General features: G+C 38.3%; 1 protein-coding gene across 4 annotated transcripts in view; it reads left to right on the forward strand.

The window, feature by feature from the left end:
* The window catches only part of STAU2 (staufen double-stranded RNA binding protein 2), a 166287-nt gene extending 144746 nt beyond the window's left edge, over nt 1-21541 (forward strand). For all 4 annotated transcript variants that reach the window (XM_072151706.1, XM_072151708.1, XM_072151707.1 and 1 more), the window contains 2 exons: nt 19268-19353; nt 20412-21541. In XM_072151706.1, coding sequence (XP_072007807.1) covers nt 19268-19353; nt 20412-20505 — 180 coding nt within the window. In that variant the 3' untranslated portion in view covers nt 20506-21541. The remainder of the gene's footprint in view (nt 1-19267; nt 19354-20411) is intronic.
* The last annotated feature ends 220 nt before the right edge of the window (nt 21542-21761 follow it).

Consider the following 21761-nt stretch of genomic DNA (forward strand, 5'->3'; position numbering starts at 1 on the left):
ATAGGAGGCAGTATTATAGTAGATAAATTGTTGTACATAGGGGGCAGTGGTATGGTAGTTATAGTCTTGTGCATAGTGGGCAGTATTATAGTAGTTATATTCTTGTACATAGGGGCAGTATTATAGTAGTTATATTCTTGTACATAGGGGGCAGTATTATAGTAGTTATATTCCTGTACATAGGGGGCAGTATTATAGTAGTTATATTCTTGTACATAGGGGGCAGTATTATAGTAGATATATTGTTGTACATAGGGGGCAGTGGTATGGTAGTTATATTCTTGTGCATAGTGGGCATTATTATAGTAGTTTAATTCTTGTACATAGGGGCAGTGGTATGGTAATTATATTCTTGTACATAGGGTGCAGTATTATAGTAGATATATTGTTGTACATAGGGGGCAGTATTATAGTAGTTATATTCTTGTACATAGGGGGCAGTATTATAGTAGTTATATTCTTGTACATAGGGGGCAGTGGTATGGTAATTATATTCTTGTACATAGGGGGCAGTATTATAGTAGATATATTGTTGTACATAGGGGGCAGTATTATAGTAGTTATATTCTTGTACATAGGGGGCAGTATTATAGTAGTTATATTCTTGTACATAGGGGGCAGTGGTATGGTAATTATATTCTTGTACATAGGGGGCAGTATTATAGTAGATATATTGTTGTACATAGGGGGCAGTATTATAGTAGTTATATTCTTGTACATAGGGGGCAGTTTTAAAGTGCAGTAGTTATATTCTTGTACATAGTTTGGGGTCACCGCCACATGAGGAACTGTCTTGTGTGGTCACAGCATTAGAAAGGTAAAGAACCACTGCTTTAATGTAACCTTCTGGTCTGTTACATTAAATTATTTTTCCGGGTTCTTGATCATCTTTAACAAGTTTTCATATCTAATTTACTCTTTCAAAAAAATACAGAATAGTGCCCATATTGTGTCATTTGTCATTCATTTTTTCCCCATCTTTTTTCTGTTATGAAGCATCTTGTGAAAAATCTTTCTCAGCAGCAGTCCATGTTTTTGGGAGTTCTGCGTTAGGAGGGTGTGGCAGACATGAGGGGATACCTGAGTGGGGTGAGGAGGAAGATAAGGCCTGGGGGGGGGGGCGCAGTGTTATAGTAATGTTGTACATAGGGGGCAGTGGTATGGTAGTTATATTCTTGTACATAGGGGGCAGTATTATAGTAGTTATATTCCTGTACATAAGGGGCAGTATTATAGTAGTTATATTCTTGTACATAGGGGGCAGTGTAATAGTAGTTATATTCTTGTACATAGGTGGCATTATTATAGTAGTTATATTCTTGTACATAGGGGGCAGTATAATAGTAGTTATATTCTTTTGCATAGTGGGGCAGTATAATAGTAGTTATATTCTTGTGCATAGTGGGGCAGTATTATAGTAGTTATATTCTTGTGCATAGTGGGGCAGTGTTATAGTAGTTATATTCCTGTACATAGGGGGCAGTGTTATAGTAGTTATATTCCTGTACATAGTGGGGCAGTATTATAGTAGTTATATTCTTTTACATAGGGGGTAGTATTATAGTAGTTATATTCTTGTACATAGGGGCAGTATTATAGTAGTTATATTCTTGTACATAGGGGGCAGTATTATAGTAGTTATATTCTTGTACATAGGGGGCAGTATTATAGTAGTTATATTCTTGTACATAGGTGGCAGTATTATAGTAGTTATATTCTTGTACATAGGGGGCAGTATTATAGTAGTTATATTCCTGTACATAGGGGTCAGTATTATAGTAGATATATTGTTGTACATAGGGGGCAGTGTAATAGTAGTTATATTCTTGTACATAGGTGGCATTATTATAGTAGTTATATTCTTGTACATAGGGGGCAGTATAATAGTAGTTATATTCCTGTATATAGTGTGCAGTATTATAGTAGTTATATTCTTGTGCATAGTGGGCAGTGTTATAGTAGTTATATTCCTGTACATAGTGGGCAGTGTTATAGTAGTTATATTCTTGTGCATAGTGGGCAGTATTATAGTAGTTATATTCTTGTGCATAGTGGGTAGTATTATAGTAGTTGTATTCTTGTACATAGAGGGCAGTATTATAGTAGTTATATTCTTTTACATAGGGGGTAGTATTATAGTAGTTTTATTCTTGTACATAGGGGCAGTGTTATAGTAGTTATATTCTTGTACATAGGGGGCAGTATTATAGTAGTTATATTCCTGTACATAGGGGGCAGTATTATAGTAGTTATATTCTTGTACATAGTGGGCAGTATTATAGTAGATATATTGTTGTACATAGGGGGCAGTGGTATAGTAGTTATATTCTTTTGCATAGTGGGCAGTATTATAGTAGTTATATTCTTTTACATAGGGGGTAGTATTATAGTAGTTATATTGTTGTACATAGGGGGCAGTATTATAGTAGATATATTGTTGTACATAGGGGGCAGTATTATAGTAGTTATATTCTTGTACATAGGGGGCAGTATTATAGTAGTTATATTCTTGTACATAGGGGGCAGTGGTATGGTAATTATATTCTTGTACATAGGGGGCAGTTTTAAAGTGCAGTAGTTATATTCTTGTACATAGTTTGGGGTCACCGCCACATGAGAAACTGTCTTGTGTGGTTACAGCATTAGAAAGGTAGAGAACCACTGCTTTAATGTAAGCTTCTGGTCTGTTACATTAAATTATTTTTCCGGGTTCTTGATCATTTTTAACAAGTTGTCATATCTAATTTACTCTTTCAAAAAAATACAGAATGGTGCCCATATTGTGTCATTCATTTTTTCCCCATCTTTTTTCTGTTATGAAGCATCTTGTGAAAAATCTTTCTCCGCAGCAGAGTAGGTAGTAAAACCTCTTTCTATTTTACCCTAGAATTGAGACAGACCTTCCTCTGTAGTGAGCAGTAGAGTGCAGCTCCCCGTCAGCCCTAGCAGTTGGTTTCTGTGTACATCTTGTCCTGACACTGTGAGGTTTCCTAGAGATAATCAAAACAAAGTCGGGGGATAAAATCAGACTGCTGCTGTTACTGGATAAACTGAGGAGGATAGCTAAAGATTGGCAAGATATTTCTTATAAAAGTAATATCCTCAGTTGTTGAGGAAGGAAACCTGCATCAATTACAATAGCATCTAAGTGTTGCATGCATCTTACCTTCATGCTACAAGCAAAAACTAGACAGCTGACAAATCCACCAGTAATCCAGTGGAACTTTTGAGGAGTTTGCAGAATATTTTCAGAAGGATCTGAAGCTTATTTTCTGACTGCGGAATAGATGTCCCGCAAACACTGTCATACCTGCCATTATGACCATATACTGGCCAGTTTGGTTCACTATGAACTGCAGTTTTCCCTTAGAAAATGAGATACGTACTAGATACAGTAATTAGGAAACTGTAGGTCTGGAAACTGCTCTAAGCCCAAGGCTGTGATTTCATAAAGTTTCCACTTTATTTTGGCATTACTTTCTGATTTTATTTTACGTCCTTTGATTATAAAAGGATGAAATCTTACATTTGTTTTTATGGAAGTGTCTTACGCTTATCTCTTCAATCTGGTTTGAAGATGAAGACATCTTGTGACTCAGTTGTGAATGTCTAAATCATTTTGTTTTCAGCTATGAGATGATACGGGTCGGATTAGGGGATAAAGTGAATGCTTGTCCAGTGGACCCTTTGAATAGTAGGACTCCGCTGAGGCGAGGTGAAGTTTTCTCTGGGGGTGATGTTTTAGTTGGGTCAATTTTTAACCATCAAACTTTTTGCGTCTTTAAAAACATTCATGACAGATTTATCTACTTATCTTTGGCCATATAGTTATTTTGTCTTCTGCTGTACAGTATTTTGAGATGTATATTGGCTGTGTTGGATTATAGTTATAGAGTAACCTATCATGGGAATCTTTAACTGATGTGGTGTAACTAGTTTAAACCTTATTTAAAGAGGATCTGTCACCATGGAAAACCCACCCACCAAATGTGCCCCCCATAAAACTCCCCCCCCCCCCCACACTTTCTCCCTAGCCATTTTTTTTTTATGTGCAGTAAATTGATTTAAATCTATCCAACCTCTTACCAAATAAGAGGTCGAATCCTGTATCTGGTGTGCTGGCAGTCGGCAGTATTCATAAGGGGGGCGGCCGACACACCCCCAGCACGCCCCTGCCAGCGGTCACATTGTAGGAGAAGCCGGCAGCATCGCATCCCAATTAGTGATGGGAGCAAAAAGTTATACTTGACCAGGTTGTTTTTACCACCTTCCCGACACTTGACATAATAGAACCGCTTGGGCGGCAGTTACTTGCCACCATGTGCAATACTATGACGTCCTGCTTTTGGCATCGGCTGCCGAATGCCTATATATAGCTGATACCTGCCTGTAACTTCCACGATTGGAGATTCCTCCAATCTCGATAGTATATGTTAACCCCTTACACGATTTGATCAAGTTCCCTACACACATATACAATAAAGTAAAAAATAAATATATATGTGTGTGTGGTATTGCTGTAAATCTTTAATGTTCCAGAGTTTAAAAAAAAAGAAAAATAAGTTGTGTGCCAAAATGGTACCATTGAAAAGAACAACTCATCATGTAAGAAATAAACCCTACACTCTCTAAAAAGATGGTGATTGTAACGAGAGTTTTTCTATATTGGCTTTTCTTCAGTAAAATTGTAAAAATATATTTTAAAAAAATGATATGAGGTATCCCTATAATCGTAGTGATCCACTATGGCTGTGTCCTTAAAGGGGTTTTCCTGTTACAAAAAAATCAATGTTATTGTTTGTGCTATAAAAAGTAATACAATACTTTCTGTATCAATTCCTTGTGGTTTTCTAGATCTCTGCTTGCTGTCCTTCTATAGAAAGATTTTTTGTTTACTTCAAGTGGACAGAAATCGGACTGTGGTTGCACAGATGCGTGGTTCGTTATAACACACAGCTCTGATTACTCTGACGTAACGATCTGTGCACCTGTGTGACCATGGTCAGATTTCTGTCCACTGGAAGTAAAAATTAGAAGCTTTATATAGAATGACAGCAAGCAGAGATCTAGAACACTGTGAGGAATTGATACAAAAAGTATATTGGATTGTATAACTTTATATCATAAAAACAATGGCATTAATTTGCTGAAATGGTTCTTCCAGCATTGACAATCAGGAGTTGAAGCCTCCCTTGTGTATTGGTGAAACCTACGCAGACCACTTCACTTATAAAACACATTTGTTTCACAGTGGAAGTATATACACGCATATGTAAATTTTTGTATGACTGCCAAATCATGTAATCTAGTAAATTACATATGCTACAAATAACTATCTGTCATGGTGAAGCAGGGAATGACTTTGCCACGCCAAGTTTCTTAAACTCCAACTTGGATCCACCTGGTGGTTATATAGTCAACCCTACAAAGTTTTGTCTCGTTACTGTTAGTAAATACTTATGAAGTGCATTATTTTAAATATTCCTAAGATTCTAGGGTTGAATTATGACAGACCCAAACAACATCAAAAAATATACAGTGTGTGTGGTCACAGAGATGCATAAAAATATAACCCCAGTGAGGAGGCATGCAGCAGAGCGTCTGTAAAGCTTAATTATAGGAAGCCGTACTCAATTGAAGTCGTCATAGTACAGTCCAAGGTCAAGGATGATCTTGGCCAATGACAAGCATTTGTGAGGGATTACACAGTTGTCCCTTTGTGCCGAAGCAGTAATTGTAACAGTAAGATGCAGCACCAACAAAGAAAGGGGCGGAGAAGTCAAGAGAAAGGGCAGGAACAAAATAGAGAAAAACCTTGGAGTCTCGAGATCATCCTTGAGCAAGGTGGAATAAGAACAATAGATGACCGCGTCTTTAGGAAGGAAGCAAACGTGAACACCATATACCGTATATACTCGTGTATAAGCCGAGTTTTTGCAGCACAAAAAATGTGCTGAAAAACGTCCCCTCTGCTTATACACGAGTCTATTACAAAAAAATTTACCCACTTCAAAAAAAAATAAACTTATATACTCACCCTCCGATGTCAGCGCGGCTCCCCGCGCCTGCTAGAAGAAAACATGGCCGTGAGAGAAGAAAGAAGAGCCGCGGAGAAGAAATAAGGCGGGACACGCTGACATCGGAGGGTGAGTATATAAGTTTATATTTTTTTAAGTGCTGTAGGGGCAGGCTGTATACTACTAGGGGCTGGCTGACTATATACTACTGGGGGCTTGCTAGCTATATACTGGGGGGGGGGGGTCTGTGACCAATGCATTTCCCACCCTCGGCTTATACTCCAGTCAATAGTTTTTCCCAGTTTTTGGTGGTAAAATTAGGGGTTATACTCTGGTCGGCTTATACTCGAGTATATACGGTATATATAGTTTGGATGAAAGAATTACCTTAGCCTTTTATGTTATAGTTATCAGAGGGTTAATAATATGGATCTTATGAACGTATTTCATGGACCAAACATGGCTCAAGGTGCAGAACTCAAAGATCCCTGTTATTCTACAGGGCTGCTCTCCAATACTGGAAACTGGATTACAGTACAGGACATTTGTGTTGAACAGATAATTTTCAAACCCCTAGAGTCCTGCTCTTTGGACAGAACATGGTCCATTAAATATGGCCACCACCGAGTACATATTTAACACACCAAATAGGTGTGTTCATAAGCCCTAAGTGGAGGACAGCTGGAAATAGTAGCAGTGGTAGCATATTGTCATGTATTGTCCTCCAGAGTTTTGGCAATTAATTCCTATATCCTGTCATTCGGGACACTCTGTCCAAAGCAGTTTTCCAGAGTTTGAAGGTTGATGGACAAATGGTAATCAGCTCATAGTCTGGTGCCATCACCAGGCATTGCTCAGTTACACAGTATCACACAGAGTATGAGAACACTGTTACATTGTCAATTTAAAACCTTTCTAGGAGAAATGACAAATGCTGTTTTTACCACAAAAGAAGAAAAACACTCCATTGCCTGTTTAAAAAGAATCTGTCACTTAAACTAACCCATACTAACTTAACATATCTTTGGAAACTGCTACTATAGAGCAGTACAACTATCCCTTCCATATGCCTTAAAAATTCCACAGTCTGTTTGTAAAGTTGACTCCATCTATGCAAATGAGTCTGATCATAGTCTTCCATCTGAGGTGTGACCGGCATATTAACGTTCTTCCTGCTTAACCACGCCTCCAGCTCATTCCTCTCACTGAAGAGAATTCCGGAGTGATGGTGAGCTGTTTTCTCTTCATCCAGTCACATACAGCCAGTTTTTCTCTCAACCCAATTGTTCACCCCTTTCTCAGAAATTCTCTACAGAGAGTTACACAGCCAGCATGTTCAGTGAGCTGAAGAGAAAGCAGGCAGGATGCTGGAGGTGCGGCTGAGCTGTAAGAATGTGAATATGCATAGATGGTTTTTAAACTTACTGGAATTTTTTTTTTCACTAATGGGGAATAACAATATAGGGATAGTTGTACTGCTGTAAAACAGCAGTTTTCAAAGATATGTTTGTTTAGTGTGGGTTAGTTATTAAGTGTCTAGAATGTTGTAACCATCCTGTCACAATCAATACAGGATACATTGTAAATACAAATGTGATATCAGATTTTTAATTATTGTAAGTTTTATGTCAAAAACTAATTGTAGTAGAATCTAGTCGGTTGGCACACAATCGCTCCATGTTATCAGTATTCATAAATTACACAAATGACTAAAATGTTCTCTCTAAAAAGGTAAGTACCCCACATCTGGAATGAAATTTGGAGGTGGAATAACAAAAAGATCATTAGCGTCCTACCCAGAAATATAATGTCAGGCCGCTGTCTGGTTTTACTCCCAACATCTGGCACAGTATGAATTTGGAAGGGACACAAATTCCAATTAATTCTACAATGCATGTTTCTTTTAGTTTTTTTTCTTTTTTTTAGTATTACAGCTTTCCATTTTATATAAACTAGTAAATGGCTGCATTTATGGAAATGTATAGTGACCTCCTATGTCATATCCACGTCCTTCTCCATCCTCCATGGTGTTTGATCATTCTCCTAAATCAATGCAGTGTAGTTCTACTTGCGAGACTTCATATGTTTACTATGTGGGGAAGCAGCTTTAATTTGACACAGACCAGTCATGTTGAGTGTTTTCACAGCATGCTTACATTACAGCCCAGCTGTTCTACTACTACAGTAAAAAGATGGCTATCTGATTTTCTGTGCACATGCAAGCGAAACGTGTCCGCACCCCCCCCCCCCCCCCCCATTAGCGTCCAGTGTTATAGACAAGTTCCATCTGATTGTCCTCCCTGCAGCATGTTATGGCACGCTCAAACAACTAGTGGGTTTCCAGCTGTTCTTCCACTACAGCTCAGAGGACGCAGTGTAAGTTCCAAGATGGACATTGGTTGCCCAAATCCACTTTGAGCAAGTACTTCAGCCTTTAGCACTTCTGTTGTGGTTTCCATCCCTTTGAAGGCAAAGCTAGCAGAGCACACTGAGTTGTTGTTGTCACTCAAGCCGCCATACAATGGGCCCATTACACGCAAAGCCTATAGCTCAGTAAGTAGGGTGTAAGTGTGTTTGGAAAAACTTTTACCCTTATCCAATTCTGCCTTGTTGGCCAAAGGTAAACGGTTTAGTAGTCTATGGAGGTGCATCATTAGCTACCTGAGGAACACCGACTTTTGCATTGCAATGTTCTTATACAAAGGTAGACCACTGCTTTTCTTGTGTTCAGCTTGGGGACTAGAAGCAGAAACTTTTTATTTTTTGGGCACATTAAAATATGGGAAATGTGTGAGGATGTGTGTCCAATTATTTAGGGCAGCACGGTGGCTGAGTGAGTAGCACTTCTGCCTTGCAGCGGTGGCGTTCTGGGTTCTAGTCCCACCCAGGTCAACATCTGAAAACATGTTCTCTCCATGTTTGCGTGCGTTTCCTCAAGGTCCTCCGGTTTCCTCCCACACTCTAAAACATACTGGTAGGTTGTTTAGATTGTGAAACAGGGACTGGTTTGGCAAGCTCTGTGCAGCGCTGTGTAATCAGTGTGCGCTAATATATATATTATTATTATTTAGGTTAAAGCATGTATCTAGTAATTCTAATTCTATACTCTAGAACGGAGTAAGAATGCATGAATCCTCCTATAGAGAATCCCTCGGCCGCTATTCTAGGAGTGCGTAATCTTTGTTTGTAATGCTTGAATCAGTAAGGAACTATAAACGTTGACTCCATACTCCAGAGCACCAGACAAAAATCAACATTGGATAGGAATAAGTCGGCAAGTGGTGATTATTAATGGTAAGTGAGACGCCGAGAACAGGCACTGTGGTGGATCGCCAGAAGTAACAGACAAGCTGACAAGAGGAGCAATATTACAACCAAGAAATCCGGGATCAAGGAGACCTTAGCAGAACATTTGACCGAATATAGATGCAGATCCATAAGTAACCCATGGACCATTTCTGAAAGAAAACTTTCAAAGAAACCTGTTGAGTTATAGTACTAGTGATGTAGACTGTGATCACTGCTCCTAAAGATATAAATGTAATGCTTAGAGTATATTATATTAGCCTTGGCAATATTGCATTATTATTGTTGTGTGCCTGCACCCGTGCCATCTTTGCCAAGTGATTCTGTTCACATTAAGTCACAGTTTAATCTTTTTAACAAAGATTCTCCCTGTTCCTCTGGCATCTGGATAAACACGGATATGAGTGTTCTGTATTTTCCGTACATAAAGTGAAGTCATCAATAGACAACAGTTGTCTTGGTGTCTTCAGATTGAGACGCGGTTGAGTAAAATTTCCTTTGATTCATTTGCTCTTTAATTAAAATAAATATTTGATTTTGAGGTGAAATGCTTTTTTCTCTAGTTAAAGGGAATAAATCTTCATCCAGCCTGGACTTTGGGAATATTGGTATGGACTTTTTTTTTTTTTTTTTTTTCGTTCCCTTTTTAATCATTCTTTTTTTAATAGGAGTGTACACATCTGTCTTCATACCCAGCAGCTTTTCTGGCCCAAAACAAGTCCTTTGTGAGTTTCCCCAACTGAGCTCAACAGGATCTCAGTCAGCTGCGAGATTTATGTCATCTTTTTCAGTCCTGAGAACTGTTCCTCCAGCCTCATACATCTGGACCTCATTTGGAGGACATTAAGTGTACTAAAAAGCACATTTTGCTAAAGATCTTTATAGATGATTATTTGAAAGAAATAGATTGTTTCGCATGAAGGTTGGTGATAAAATTGTCTTTTTTTTTTTTTCTTTTTGTATCCGAGAGGGTCTCTTCTGCAGACCCCGCAAGATCAAAAACATTTCTGAATAGTCAACTGTTGCTAGGTGTCCGGCAAACCTCTCCTCCATATATCTTGTTAATGTTTGTTGAGAGTGGCTTTCATGCGGCCAGGTGCTGCGTGATCCCACTTTATTAGATCGACTTAACGCATCGATAATCATCGCAACAACTCGAGGATTGTGAGGGCAAAGAATGAGAATTTGATGAACCGTGCTGCAAGTCAAAATATGTATCCTTATCACAAAGTAGATGAAAGCAGTATATCTGTCTTATACAGGGGTCTCCCATTAGAAAATTTCACACTAGAATAGACCAATGATATGGTTTTTTGCTCTTTAGTCCCCCAAAGGAATTTCGATTTTTCAGTTGTGAGGAATTTCTATTATGAATATGATCTTCGTTATATGTTTAACATATGGCATCTCACCATATATCCAAGAGAAAGTAAAGAACCGCACTCCCAATGTGCTCTGGGTCCTATAGAATCCGGTACATATTGATGGAAATTTATGAGGTCTTAATTATCCCCCCAACAGCGTGCTACATGCCAGATTTACTAAGAGGCACCAGCCCCTTAATATATCTAGCAGGTGGTACGCCACCAGAATGAAATCTAATGCGGCAGAGCTGCTATAGTAAATACGGTGGGCATTCAGGTCCATCACCCCACTCTGTTCCATTTACACCCATAGTGGGTTGTAAGGGGCGGAAAGGCAACAACCAACATGCCTTGTCCACCAGGAAACCGACAGAAGACATGTTAAATTCCAATCATTGTTTTTTTTTTTTGTTTTTTTTTAGTGCATCAAACCTTGCTTTTTGCCAAGTTACACGTATTACCAGTTGTTGGATTTTAGATTTCGGCAAGTAAATAGTAGGAAAATCGTAAGAGAATTTTAATACAATAGATCAACAGCTTGATGGCAATTAAATCTTAAAGGTGGCAGACTCTTCATAAGGAATTGGGTAGAACACTTGGGTATCCAGAAAGAAAAAAAATGGCTATCTTATTTATGTGAAATATTTGATATGGGTAATTATCTTTCGGAAACAAGCTAATGTTTATACAATTAAATCCCCCTTCCCACCATGGAAGACATTTAGGAGTTGCATTGGTTTTTTGTGCGCTATTAGGGAAATTAGGCTTTGGCACACAGATAGGAAAAGGTGAACAGTAGCTTTTTAAAACATAACTTTTAAAACATAACTTTAATGAACCTATATATATAAAATATAGTTGCATAACCATACCAGGTCTATAGACATTGTAAAAACACGCCAACTACTGGAAAATATGACTAAGATACTAACCACCATTGCATGTCAAGGGTAAATAAATGGTTAGGTCTTATCAATCTTCATAGAGCGGGAATCACATAGAGGGCTATGCAAGAGGAGAGGGACGGATCATGTGGGAACGCACCAGGTCAGGAAAAGGATGCCGGCACTTCCCCTAATCATCCCTATATTTACTGTGTACCTAACTCCCTACAGATTTGACTCCTGCCCTGACATGAACAGTCCCATGGTATTCCTAATGGTAAGGAGCCCTAGGATACCCTAGAAATTTAGTCCCGATTTACTTTCCAGGTCCAGTATTGCACAGACCTTTCACCAGGTGATCATTAATCTAGTATGAACATCTGGTCGCAACTTGGTGACGGACAGTCATCCAACATGCCAACAGATTGGTGTAGGCTGAGAGCAGTATTAAACTTTGGCCATCAACCTCAGGGCATTGACATTTCAAATCCAGCTGTTGCTCCTCAAAAATTCTGGTTCCCCGTCATCATGATCCATTTCCTTATGGAATGCTGCCCATAGCTAGATATTTTCATCAGAGAAAATATTTCACCTGTTCCAACAATATAATATGTGGTTGACATGACAGTTGGGGGTACATAACTGCAGTTATGTAAATTTTTTGTTATGTTTTTAAAATGTCTCAAAATTGCCACATCTGAAACTTTTTCTTTCTTGAGCTAGGCCAATTTTTGACACTTTTCTCCAGATTTCTCTAGTATGAAAGTTACAAAAAGTTGTACATTAATGTGGAGATCAGCTCCAGTCCCTCTTTGAGGAGAATGCCAAGTGGGTAAACAAGAGTTCTATCATGTTAAAATCTAATTTTGCTCTCAAAGAAGAGAAGGGTTTGGCAAGACCTTTTCTCCCCTCTTTGCACAAATAGGAAGCAAAGTTGTCACACTGAACAAGTCAGTGTTTAGACATCTTTTTATTTAGTTGGCCACCTGTTGGATGGACTGTTTTTGGATTTTTCAAGTACGGATCTCCATCTTTTTTTCTTTACAGAAACCCGTTGAAAGTTGTTATAATTGTTTTTATTATGGGAAATTAAAAGTTTAAAATTCCTCCCCTACATTGTGAAGAACCTTTTTGGGCTCTAAGGGACTTCTGTATATAGAAATATTTGTATGTGTTTGTGTTCAATCATTTGCAAGTGCAGTTTTAGGGATGCTTAATAAATATTTAGTGACGCACATCACCGTGGGCAATAGATGACTTATGATCTGGTTGCCAAAAATCAAATAGCAGTGTTGTGTGTGCGAATAAAAGCTCATGAACACTGTTCTGACATGGTAGAAAGATTTTCCAGCCTGTTATAAAACCTCTGGGTGTGATTATCAGCTCTCGGCATGGTCACACGTGATAATCAGTGGAGTCAAAACAAATATTCTGTTTAACGTTATTACAATTTTGTTCGTTGGCCGTAAACTTTTTTTGGACAAGCTTTTCATTATTATTGGATCATTTATGAATTATGACATTGTACTTTTTGAGAAGTATTGACATCCTGGGTAACTTGTGGTGCTCTGTGAGAAGTATTGACGTTCATGGTCTGACCTGTTGCTCTGTGAGATATGTTAACTTTCCAGGTATAACCTGTTGCTCTGCACGAAGTATCAACATTCCAGGTATCACGTGTTGCTTTATGACAAGTATTGGCTCTTCAGGCGTAACGCAATGCTTAGAAAGTAATTTTAACTTTAAAAAAAATATATATATATGATATTAATTATTTTACTTATTTGAAAAAATATATATTTCTGGGAGTCGAGTCATTGTTTTTTTCTGACGTTGACACTCCTTTTTGATCCGGTGGCCAGTTCCCCCGATTTTAGCTCAGTACTTTTATATCATGTAAACAAAGAATCATGCAGAGTCTGCACACAGTACAAAGTACTCAAGACTTCTGAATCACTTGATGAACATTCATGGATTACCCACAAGGCAGTAAAGGCACATTGTGATAAGTTGAACATTGTCAAGTCACTGCTGAGCAATTTTTGGAAAGATTCTATTTACATACATGTACTTATGGCAAAACATTCAAGAAAGAGCAGTACAATAATCTATGGTGAAATTCTTCTGTAAGTGTATGAACAGTAAATGTAAATTGATATTTCATAAAGTTATTTCCTTGAAATAATCAGTCCTATGACAAGTTAATTTTAATTAAAGTGTGAAAGTTCTCAAGTGTCTGGAGCTTTTGGCTGTGGCGCAATGGTAATTGCTTGTTTTCCATCCTGGCTTTAACAGTATGATCTGAAACACTGTACAGGTTTAACACATAGCCTCAGGTTCATCTGTTAATAAGCCCAGAGTGGACACCTTGTATTTGGGTGACATTTTAATTAAATGTGATTAAATTTGATGGCATATTCCTGTATTTGCTTCTGGAAATAGTGGCCACTTATTATTTATAATTGGGGTCAGTACTGTTTTTAATGGCTTGTTGATCAGAGAAGGATGGGCACATATTTAATGTCTTTTTTAATCCAGTTTTTGAAGCTAAAACCTAGAGTGGATAAACAAAAGCAGAGGCATAGTATGTGTCTCAAACCACCAAAAACACTGAATGTGTGCCCTTTGATACACTAACCAAATTAGGTTACCATATATAGTGACTGATAATCTTAAGCTAGCCATGTAAAATCATAGCAGACCTCTCTGAGTTTAATGGTTTCTACTGACAAGGAGGGCAGCACGGTGGCTCAGTGGTTAGCATTACAGCCTTGTAGCACCGGGGGTTTAGGGTTCAAGTCCCATCCAGGTCAACATTTGCAAAGAGTTTGTTTGTTCTCTCTGTGTTTCCTCCCACACTCCAAAACATACTGCTAGGTTGACTAGATTGTAAAGCCGCTCTTCCCAGATACCCTTGCTGTGTGCTGGCACTGTCAGGCTACGGGAGGCACCCTAGAACACATTTTCTGGTCCTGTTACTCAGTACAACCTTGGACAGAAGTGCAAGATCTTATCTCATGTGTCTCCTCTCTGCAGATACCGCTGCATCTGCTATTCTACTTGTTGAATATCCCTCCCCTTCAGATAGCCAAAGCCATTAGCAGACTTGGCTTGCAAATAATCACAGCGGCAAGATGCCTAATGCCATTGGAAGCTCCACACGGACACTGCTAGAGCTCCAGGCCAGGATGCAGGAGGTCCGTAACATGGAACAAATGATGCGACTCTAAATAATACAGTTGCCGCCTCCAACAAGGTTTTGGGAGCTCTGGCACATAAACTGGGCTCAGGAGCGGAATCGGCATGGCTGAAACCGTTCCCCTCCTTACAATGCCCCCCCCCCCCCATTTCTTATCTTCCCTTTGTAGTCTGTGTGTTTACCTTATGCCTCAGTAATGTTATTATCCATTTTTGTATCTACCGTTACCGATGCTTTATTCCGAATAATTCCGGTATTTGATGATCTTATGTACCCTTGGGGTAGTCTACCTTCTTAAATTAACTACACTTGTACAATGGTGACTTTGGATCTCTTCTTGTGTTTTTGTATAACTTTGAAAAATATTTTTTTTAAAAAATACAATTGATTTAAAAAAAAGATTGTAAAACCGCAAACACGGACAGGACTGGGACCTACACGATGATTTGCAGATCAGGCATTCGACTTGCACACATGGATGTAAAAAAACCCCACTGTATAGGCCATTGAAATACATGGGACCATATCTTATCTGTATGAACAACGGCTGTCCACACGATGGAGATGCACATTCGTCGTGCCTGATGTTCCACAACACCCACTTGATATTTTCCTCTATGGTTGGTTTACTCTTGGACTTCCTACTTTCCTTTATCAGTAAAACAACTTTTTTTTGTAGGGCTATAACACAAATAAATTGTCATTCGGATGAGATGGAAACCAGTAATTTTTTATTTTTTTGGCTGTACAACGTAATGTAGTTAACGTACTACAGATAAACATGGCCATGCGTATCTGATTAAACACATGGAAGCTCTGCGGAGAGTAATTATTTCATGTCATTTTACTTTGTGTACCAGTTGTTCTTATAAATGTCTAAATAGGACTTACTTGGATTAGTACAAAGTCTACTAAAACCATAAGCGATAGATAATACTATTCTAAAATAATCATGTGCAACCGCTGTTTAGAAGAATTTGTTTTTTTTCATAAATGAAAGCTGTTTACTATTGACCCTCTTCAGAAATATTTTTGGGTATTTCCAAGTTTGTATAAAACCGGATTAATACGCTCACCCCTAAGTCCGGTATGATAACACACTTAAAGGACCACCAAGCTGGGAACAGAAGATTTATACAAATAAGATTAAAGTTGTGTTTGCGCGGATAGGAGTTCTCATTAAAGTGATTAAATATTTCCCACCAACTTACAAGACCCCATCCAGAGAACCACTATATGTATGTCCCCTTTAAACAAAAATAATAATAATAATAGTGACCTGTAAATACACATGGCCAGTTACCGCTTGGTTAAACTTGAGCAATATTTGCACAATAAAAGAGGCAGTTTTTGTAAGGCAATTTTTAAAACCATTGATCAAATTGCGACAATCAAATGATAGTTTTAAATGGGGCGAGAGGGGGAACTAGTGTTTTCAATTCAAGTTTTACATATATGATTTATTCACAGGATGGTAGCATTTCTGATCACGAAGGCCACGTGTACCCAATACCAACTTGGCATACCAATTCGCAGACTGAGTGATGGTGGCAGTGCTTGGCTCTTTCCATAAGCACCCCAAACATTCAATGGGAATAATGGGGGAGGGGGTTTACGAAGACTGGCATTTTACTGAGAGGCTTCAACCTCCTAGTAAATCCCAAAGGGCAGTCCACTGCCAGGTCTGACCTGTTCAAACTTGATCTAAAGATTAGGAGCAGTTTCTGCCATTTTTTGGAAGAGACTTTAATTATTCAGTCACACCCACAGTTGTACATGGGGCGCTAACACCCTAAAATCCGATGAAGCACTGATTTGAATGAAACAAACATTGGGAGAGAAAAGAGAACTCGATCATACATCCACGCGTCATACTATGATCTATTGTCACTAGGCTACATTTACAAAACAAACTCAAGGCTCTTAGTTATGTTTTGATCAAAATGCATAAGCCCACTAACCACTTTACGGTGACCTTGTTCTAGTGGGTCCCTATGCTATTAGGTGCAGTGTCACATGGCATCCACCACCGCTGCAACGCTGCACCAGCAGGGACCAAACCCAGATACCCCCCAGAACCCATACTGGCAGCCATAGCCTCCAGGGCTCCGAGTCCCTACCAGCACCACACCACAGAAGCAGCAGACTCCATGTAATACCGCACATGTGAACAGGACTTAAATGCTCACTGTTCCAAGTAGTCTCAGACACTGGCTGAGAGGAAGTAGGTGACCACTATGTGCAGTCTCCTGCCAATTTAAAAACACCTGGGTCGATTGGGGCAGATTTTATTGAGCCTGGTCTCCCAGAACCTCCCCCAATATTTAAAGTCTTATTGGGGGGACCCTTAACATTGAACAGAAATGTTATGTGGTTAACCTACATTTTTCTAGTGATGAGTTGGCGTTGTGTATGTCTTACCATGCCGATTCCTCTATAGACAAGTAAAAATCCAGTTGAAAAAAAACTGCCGCAGATCTTCTCCAGATTCCTCCATTGCTTAAGGAAATGTGTGGATTTAGTCCTTTTAAACCTCCTTTGAACATGATTTAGGGGCCCTGCGTGACACTGTGAAATATATGGAGCGTGCCCTATAAAAACGTAAATTCAAGTGGACATGTTTATTGTGTCCAAACATACATATACACTCACACAGCGACTGCATGATTGACAAAAGGGGAGATAGCAATAAAATTCCCTGAAGGAAAAATTGGACTTTATCTGATACGTCTGTATATTTATAAGAAAAGTTGATGCCAAAACAAACGGTGTCCTGCTGGCATCTGCATTTTGGCACCGCTCAAATGTCTAAAACAAGTAATACATAAGATTTTTTTAACAACATCTGTTGGAGAACCTATGGGAATTAGCTCACAATTGTAAAATGTTTGTAGAGTGAAAAAAAAATCTCTTTATGTATTTGTGTAAATAATGGCGGAGAAGTTATGTGTCTTAATTAACTGGAGTGCGCTAGCGTTCCCCACCATTTGCCAATCTGTTATTAACCTTTCCTCTGCTCCGGAAAATGCCAGATGAATTCTGTTGCTCTTCAAGGTTTCAAGGCTGAACATTTCTCATCAGCAGGAGACAGCTTTTCAAACACCATTCAAGTGGTATCAAGTATAATTATAAAGCCTTACCCTTGCAGTGTTTTTCGACACCGTTGTGCCTTTGGCACCTTGCTCCATTTAGTTTCAGGCCGTAATCATTGCTTTGACTCCTCCAGCATTGTGCTAATGACTCCCCTGGGTTTGTGTATTGCCGACTGTTGTTACCTTATTTGCCCCTCACATATCCCTAAGAGTTGAAGCAACGTAACATAAAAAATTAAAAAAAATAAAATAAAATTTAACAAAGAACATAACAAAGCTTTAGAGCTATAGCTTTATATACATTACACCAGCTTCACAAATGCCTGTTTGTGTATTTGTTGCCTTGGTGGCCAAATCTTCTGATTTCACATGTATGACCCATGATGGTTCTTCAGCTGTCCTATTTACCCTCACTTTTTCCATGGCTTTTTTGCATCAATAGATTTTTTAAATGTAATGTTTTACCATGTCTGAAGAAGAGGTCTTATTAGTGTTGAATACCGTTTCCAATAAAATGTTTCACCTTTTGAAGAGTCACAAGGTTTTTTATTTTATTTTTATGATCTATGCATCAACCTATGTTTCCTGATCATGGAGGATTTGCAGTACAAACCAAACTGTACTGTACTCTCATAAGTTTAAACTTAATTTTAACTATAGACATGCATAAACTTTATGCACTAAAGTGGTCGGTCTTATTTTAACGGTTGTCCCGAAGCTTCCTTTCTGTGGTACCTTCTTGGAGACCACCTGATGTCATCTACTAGGCTGTAACTGACGCTTACGTATATTGGGCATTATATGGTCATGAGTTGTACTTGGTAGAACTTATGACCCACTGGGTTTTTGTATAAAATATGCTCAATTTATCAATTTCCAATTGCAAGAATGCGGCTCTACAGTAGGTAGAGTTTAATATCAAATACTGAAGAAAGGCAAAAAAATATCACCAATGGCTATGTTGTCGATGTTGCGCATTCCTGGCCAACTTTATTTTGATGGTATAACCAGTTTTCCTGTCCCAAGGATGTTCATACATCTTAATACACTTTTTATTTGTTTCAAACTTTTCTCAGTTCCGTTAGGGACTAAAGATGCAAAGGGCTGGTTGTCTGGTGACTTAATTGAGGCGGAGAATGACGTAAATGGATGTGGATTGATTTGGGTGTTGAAAATATGTCATAAATACACGATCCTGAAATTGTTTGTAACTTGGATAACAATTTGGGTGAATATAATAAATATTTATTGCTCTGAAATCACTGGAAATAATATCTATGTATTTTAACATTACATACATACAATTTTTTTAACTTCAATTTGTATTTTTCTTGTTTTCACACATTTTGGTTTGCACCAACTTACATATAAAGCCTAATTCCACTCATTTTTGTCTCCTCTCCAGGCAGCTTTAAGTGCCTTGAAACAATTCTCAGAACAAGGAGTAGATTCTGTAGAAGGCTCCCTCATGAAAGAAAACGGACCATTTGAGTGAGTATTTTTGTACTTTTAAATACATTGAAATGGCTAAACAATATATAAACTATTTATTGGAGAATTCATGGGATTTACCCAAATTAGTATAAATGAAAGGTCTAGAAGATGTCTGGAACAGTCATTTAGATTCCAACTCTCTTAAGTCTAAGAAAATTAATTTCAGTTTGGACAACTTTTGGCACTTGTAGGGATCTTCCACAGTATGACATGTTTTTTGAGGCACTGGGATGTGGTTACCTTCTCTATTTAATGACAGAATAAAAAGCCATTATAAAATTGAGCATAAAAACCCAACATACTTTAGATAAGATCTCTAGACACAACTATACTGTATATGTACAAGTCAGTCTTCCCAAACTTAAAGGCGGGTTCACAAGATTAGAAGAACGTGTGTATTTTCCAAGAATAGCATCCTACATTGGAAGTCTTTGCTCCTCCATTCTAGAATAGTTATCTACTTCCGCCTTGGGTTGCCCAAACCTAACAACTTATTTCTAAACTGACATGACCCTTTAATTTTCAATTTTCACTTTGGGAACTGTGTTGCACAACTAGTTATAACCTTATTTTTGCCCCCCAAAGTGTTTTTGAATTCAACAAAGAAATATTACTGCAATTTTTCCCAGACCGTTTAATTAAAACCGGATAGATTGTCCCTTCCGTTTTTAAGTTACGCATCATGTCAACACATTGTTGCTCACTTTTGCTAGAAATAGATTTAACAAAGAATTGACTGTTAAAATTGATAGGAAAGGATGGCTAAAGGGATGATGATTTTTATTTTGTTTCCAAAATTTTGAGAATAATTATATTAGGCAAGTATTAGTGGTCTGTGATAGACAGGTTTTCTCGGGATATCTAGGGTAATTCCATCAGAGAGGTCTCCACATGATCTCATCATCATGCTATCTGAACATAAATATTGTTGTTTCCTTTCAAAATGTCACCCCTTAGGTTGACCTCTGAATCTTCTGTGCCATCGGTTAATAAACATGTCTTGATATGTACAGCCACGGACCCTAAAGCCTCTTGTTAATGTATTAATCTTTCAGACAAGCCAAGCACCGTGGAGAGAAAGCAGACAATACGCAGGCTAACTCAGGCACCAGCGCTCAGGACTGCAAGGATTCAAAGGCCGTCGTCTAGGAGCTTCGCGGCGGCCGCTGCATCCTTATAAACCTGTCAACACGCAATAGGGTGTACGTGTACAAGGAAACGAATCACTAATACCATTAAACAAGTCTTATGTGAAGACAACACTATCCTAAAGCAAGAGATAATACACAGTACTGTTTATATTAAGAGAGGGGATCTATTAGCGTAAAGCACTTCCCCTGCAATTTGAGACCACCTCTTTAATTTAATTGCTTTGAGACAACCGAAATCTGATCTAGTGCTTCAACTTAGAGTTTATTAGCAGAAGTGTTAAGAGAAGTGAACTTAACTTTAACCAGTTAAACGTAAAAAAAAAAATATATAGGAAAAAAAAAAAAAGGTTAAGAGAACCACATTGGTTAGCGTTTTAGTGTTCTGTTTTACCGATATACTCATTCTTTTTTGTTTTTGTTTTAGTAACGGCTTTGATATTTTAAGACTTAACCAATGACAGTGCTTAGTGCTTGTGAGAGTCGTAGTTGTTGTCTTCATATATATTCACCGCTTATCTTTTTTCGAAAGCAAAGCGCAGTCTGAAATACATTTAAAGCATTTAGCGACGAGATCCGAACTAACAGTGAGAAAAAAAAAAATGAAATTCAAACCATGACGGACATTTGCTTAAAAAACATGAGCTGATGTTTGTAGCATTAAATCACAGTGTACTCCAGAGTCCGCAGTTTAGGTGCTACCCACCCCCTGTAACTAGAAAAAAAAGTTTCTTTTCAAAGTTAAATCTTTTATTTGTCCTTTAGCCTGCCCTTCACGCTGTCGTGTGAAAAACATTTACACCCATTGTGTTGTAATGACTCACAATTACATCAACTGAGTGTTTTTAATTCCTGCATTCTGCGCTGAGACGTCAGCTAGCCCGATGGAGATGAGCATGTATTACTGATCTGGGAGAGGGGAGGTGGCTGGATAGACATTGTCATATGTCACACACGGTTTTGTTATTGTACCATCTTGTTTCTGGACAGTGTATTATGGCCAAATGCAGTAAAACCACATCAGTTCATGTGTAAAATGGCTCTGACTGGTTCTTTTATCATGCGTGACTTACTCACAAAATCAGGGTTGGGCTACAAGGGACATTTTCAGCAAACAAATGTTATCCTCTGACATGTCTCTAAGTGTTACACAATATTCATATCTATGAATATGCATATTCTGTATATTAATCAGACTGTTTGTGATGTCATCGTCGGTGTCCAGTTCTGAAGTCTGATGCAAAGGACCATACGATA

Source organism: Engystomops pustulosus, chromosome 5 (genome assembly GCF_040894005.1).
Source record: "Engystomops pustulosus chromosome 5, aEngPut4.maternal, whole genome shotgun sequence".
Lineage (NCBI taxonomy): Eukaryota > Metazoa > Chordata > Amphibia > Anura > Leptodactylidae > Engystomops > Engystomops pustulosus.